This window comes from Pyrus communis, chromosome 1 (genome assembly GCF_963583255.1).
Source record: "Pyrus communis chromosome 1, drPyrComm1.1, whole genome shotgun sequence".
Taxonomy (NCBI): domain Eukaryota; kingdom Viridiplantae; phylum Streptophyta; class Magnoliopsida; order Rosales; family Rosaceae; genus Pyrus; species Pyrus communis.
In genome coordinates, this window is record NC_084803.1 from 12118402 (window position 1) to 12122660 (window position 4259).

General features: G+C 47.3%; 1 protein-coding gene across 1 annotated transcript; it reads left to right on the forward strand.

Moving 5' to 3' along the window:
- The first annotated feature begins 792 nt into the window (after positions 1 to 792).
- Positions 793 to 4053, forward strand: LOC137742635 (leucine-rich repeat extensin-like protein 4). The gene has a single exon (XM_068482556.1). The coding sequence runs from the start codon at positions 1194 to 1196 to the stop codon at positions 3468 to 3470; it is 2277 nt and encodes a 758-aa protein (XP_068338657.1). The 5' UTR covers positions 793 to 1193; the 3' UTR covers positions 3471 to 4053.
- The last annotated feature ends 206 nt before the right edge of the window (positions 4054 to 4259 follow it).

A 4259-nucleotide genomic window follows, 5' to 3' on the forward strand; every position in this document is an offset into this window, starting at 1 on the left:
GTGATACAGATGCCAAATTATGATTCTTGTCCCTACAATTTTATGAAGTTTCATTTTAGTCCATGTAGTTTCACTTGTTTACCCCGCATGTATTGTTTACATGTTAATTTGTTTCATTAAATTGCAAACTATAAGCTTCTGCAAGGTTATGTAGCTTTCTAGCGTGACACGACTCTCGTCACAACCTTACGTGGTGACATCCAACAAAACTTATGGATAACACTAATCAAGTGATGTAAAATACATGCGAGCATTGTTTTTCATACGTAAGTCTATATGACGTTGATACTATTAAAGAAGTTGAAATTTTCATTTCAGAGCAATTGATAATCGACAGAGACATGCAAAGTTACTTAACTATACACAGTTTCAAAAGCAACAACCGGAATTATAATAAGTAAAGTGAAACTTCCCTAAAAGTGTAAGAATCAAAATCAAACTTTGGGTATGGCCATTACAAGCTACCAACTCCCCCCTAACAACTTCAAATTGTGTAAGATTAGAACAATTATTGTCCACATTGTTAATAAACCACCCAAATGAACATATTTGCAATATTTTTTGAGATATGATATCCACACAACTTTTTTGGTTTTCGATCGTCAAATCGGTTGAATTAAAAAAAATCAACGAATAAAAATTAACAAGAGATGTGTGAGAAGTAAAAAAATGTGTGGATAGTACTTTTTATTTTTGTAATGGGTCTATGACTTTATTCCAAAACTTTAGCTTGCATAGGTAGTTGAATAATGGGAATGGGATTCTTGAAAAAAGAATAAAAAGGAGCCAAATTGATGGGGAGAGAGAGAGAGAGGAAGAAAGAAAGTGAGAGAAAGAAAGTTAGTGAGAGAAAGAAAGAGAGAGAGTTTCTGGTGGGCTTTGAGCTGTGATTTAGCTGTCTTTTTTATGTGTAATCTCTCATTCTCTCTAACTAGCAGTAGAGAAACTACAAACAGACACACTTCTCAAAAAATCCCTAGAAATCTGCCCCCCGTTCCTCCTTCCCCCTCCCATTACTTCCTCCTCTCTCAGATCTCACGGTGCTCCAAAACCCCATTTGCAATCTCACCTGAGAAATTAAGAATTTAAAAAGAAAAAGAAAAAATTTCTAATTTCCTCTTTCTTATTTGGGTTCTTAATCTTTCAAAGAAAATTTTAAAGTGGCATTTGGAGATTCAGATGTCTGGTGTGAGATGAAGAAGAAGACCACCACCCTCCTCCACCTCTCACTCCTCACTGCCCTTTTCCTTGCCACGTCATCACTCTTCTCTGGTGCTGCTGCTCAAGAGCACCACCACCAGCACCGCCGCAGCAGCCACATTGTCAGCCATGGACCTCTCTCCGACGAGGAAGCCCTCTACATCAAGCACCGCCAGCTCCTCTACTACCGCGACGAGTTCGGTGACCGCGGCGAGCATGTGACGGTCGACCCCTCGCTGGTCTTCGAGAACGACCGGCTCCGGAACGCTTACATAGCTCTGCAGGCGTTGAAGCAGGCCATTCTCTCCGACCCGTTCAACATCACGGGCAATTGGGTCGGATCTAATGTCTGCAAGTACACCGCAGTTTTCTGCACCAAGGCGCTCGACAACAGAACGATCCGGACTGTGGCGGGGATCGACCTCAACCACGGCGACATTGCCGGGTACTTGCCGGAGGAGCTCGGGCTGCTCACGGATCTCGCATTGCTCCACATCAACTCCAACAGGTTCTGTGGAACTGTACCTCACAAGTTCAACCGCCTGAAGCTGCTGTTCGAGCTCGATTTGAGCAACAATCGGTTCGCCGGAAAGTTCCCTCGGGTGGTTCTCCAGCTGCCGAAGCTGAAATTCTTGGATCTGAGGTTCAACGAGTTCGAAGGGACGGTGCCGAAGGAGCTGTTCGACAAGGACTTGGACGCCATATTCATCAACCACAACCGGTTCCGGTTCGATCTGCCTGATAACTTTGGGAACTCGCCGGTCTCCGTCATCGTCCTCGCCAACAACAAGTTCCACGGCTGCGTTCCGGCTAGTTTGGGGAACATGTCAAACCTCAACGAGATTATCCTGATGAACAATGGATTCCGGTCTTGTTTACCGTCAGAGATTGGGATGCTGAAGAACTTGACGGTGTTCGACGTCAGCTTCAACCAGTTTCTGGGGTCGCTACCGGAGACGATTGGAGGGATGGTGAGCTTGGAGCAGCTCAATGTGGCCCACAACTTGCTGTCGGGGAAGATTCCGGCGAGTATTTGTTCACTGCCGAGTCTGCAGAACTTCACTTACTCGTATAACTTCTTCACGGGTGAGCCGCCGGCGTGTCTGGGACTGGCGGGCTTTGACGACAAGAGGAATTGCTTGCCGAATAGGCCGGCGCAGCGAACGGCAGCGCAGTGTAAGTCGTTCTTGTCGAAGCCTGTGGATTGTAGTTCTTTTAGATGTAAGCCTTTTGTTCCGTCTTTGCCTACTCCCCCTCCGCCTTCGCCTCCACTTCCTATGCCTTCACCGCCGCCTATTGTGGTTCCTTCGACTCCCCCTCCTGTTTTACCCCAATCTCCACCACCGGTTTACTCTCCACCTCCACCACCACCACCACCTCCAGTGTTGTCACCACCCCCGCCCCCACCACCAGTGTACTCACCACCCCCGCCCCCACCACCAGTTTACTCACCACCCCCACCACCACCCTCACCACCACCACCTCCACCTCCGCCTCCCCCTCCACCCCCACCATCACCATCACCATCGCCTCCCCCTCCACCTCCACCATCACCATCACCTCCTCCCCCACCCCCACCATCACCATCACCTCCTCCCCCACCATCACCTCCACCTCCAACTCCACCAACGGTATCGCCACCCTATTGCGTGCGGCCCCCACCACCTCCACCACCAAATTCACCCCCACCACCGGTTCCATTGAGCTCTCCACCTCCACCTTCTCCTTATATGTACTATTCACCCCCACCTCCACATTCACCACCACCCCCACCGCATTCACCGCCACCACCAATATATGTCTATCCATTACCGCCACCTCCTGGACATTCCCCACCTCCCCCAGTCCTCTCACCACCGCCACCACCACCACTTTGTATAGAACCACCCCCTCCACCTTCCCCGCCACCATGTATTGAATATTCACCTCCCCCTCCACCTCCTCCCATTGTTTACTTGCCGCCACCTTCACCCTCACCCCCACCACCTCCTCCTATCTATTCTTCTCCACCTCCATCAGTGTACCAGTCCCCTCCCCCACCATCCCCTTCACCGCCTCCCCCTGTAGTCCAATACCAATCACCACCACCACCTGTTCACTACAATTCCCCACCACCACCAATTCCATGTGAAACCCCACCAACTTATCCATCACCACCACCGCCAATTGTTTATGAAAGCCCAACACCTCCCACTCCTGTATATGAGGGCCCATTGCCACCCATCTTTGGAGTTTCTTACGCGTCTCCTCCGCCACCACCCTTCTATTGATTCTTTTGAGAATTTTCTCCTCCTCTAACCTTTCCCGGAGCACAATCACCAAAAACTCAGCAGTCCTTGTTCAGAGTCACGGCTCCTTTTCCCTCCCCCGCACCAACATTTCTCTCCCTTACGGGCAATTCTCATCGCTCGTGTAATAAGCATAAAAATTTGAGATTGATGCAATTGTTGGAGTCAATCACCATATTGGCAACGGCAAACAAATGTCTGAAGAAACAGAGAAGAAGAGGTGAAAGCATAGAGATGTAATATCAGTATAGAGAGAGAGGGGTAAGAGGAGAAAGAAAGTCTCTCCGTATTTATTTGAAATTGTTATGGATTATCCATTCGATGAGTTGTGGAAAATAAAATTGGCAGAGAAAGTAGGTTGCAGAGAATGTTTATGTATAGGAGATGCATTTCGGAGATCATAATTCAGGCTACAAACACAGCAGCACCACCTCCTTCCGCCGCTGCTGGGTTTGTGGTGGGTTTTATTGTTTTACTGTCTCTATTTTTTTGTTTTTTTTTTTTCATATCATACTTTTGTTTCTTCTCAATTTCCAAATTCTATATTATAATCCTGAACATTTTACTTGTTCTCTTCCGATTTCTATTTACTTATGTTTGTGTTATGAGATTGAAATCTGCATGCTATGTTATTTGTTCTTCACTTTCAGTCTCCATTTGCTTGATGGAATGCAAGTGAGAAAATGGGTCTGCAATTGGTTTTCGATGATCGTTCGATCATAAGCTCATACAGGGGCAGGATTCCGTTATGCAAGATCAGTAACAGCTGGC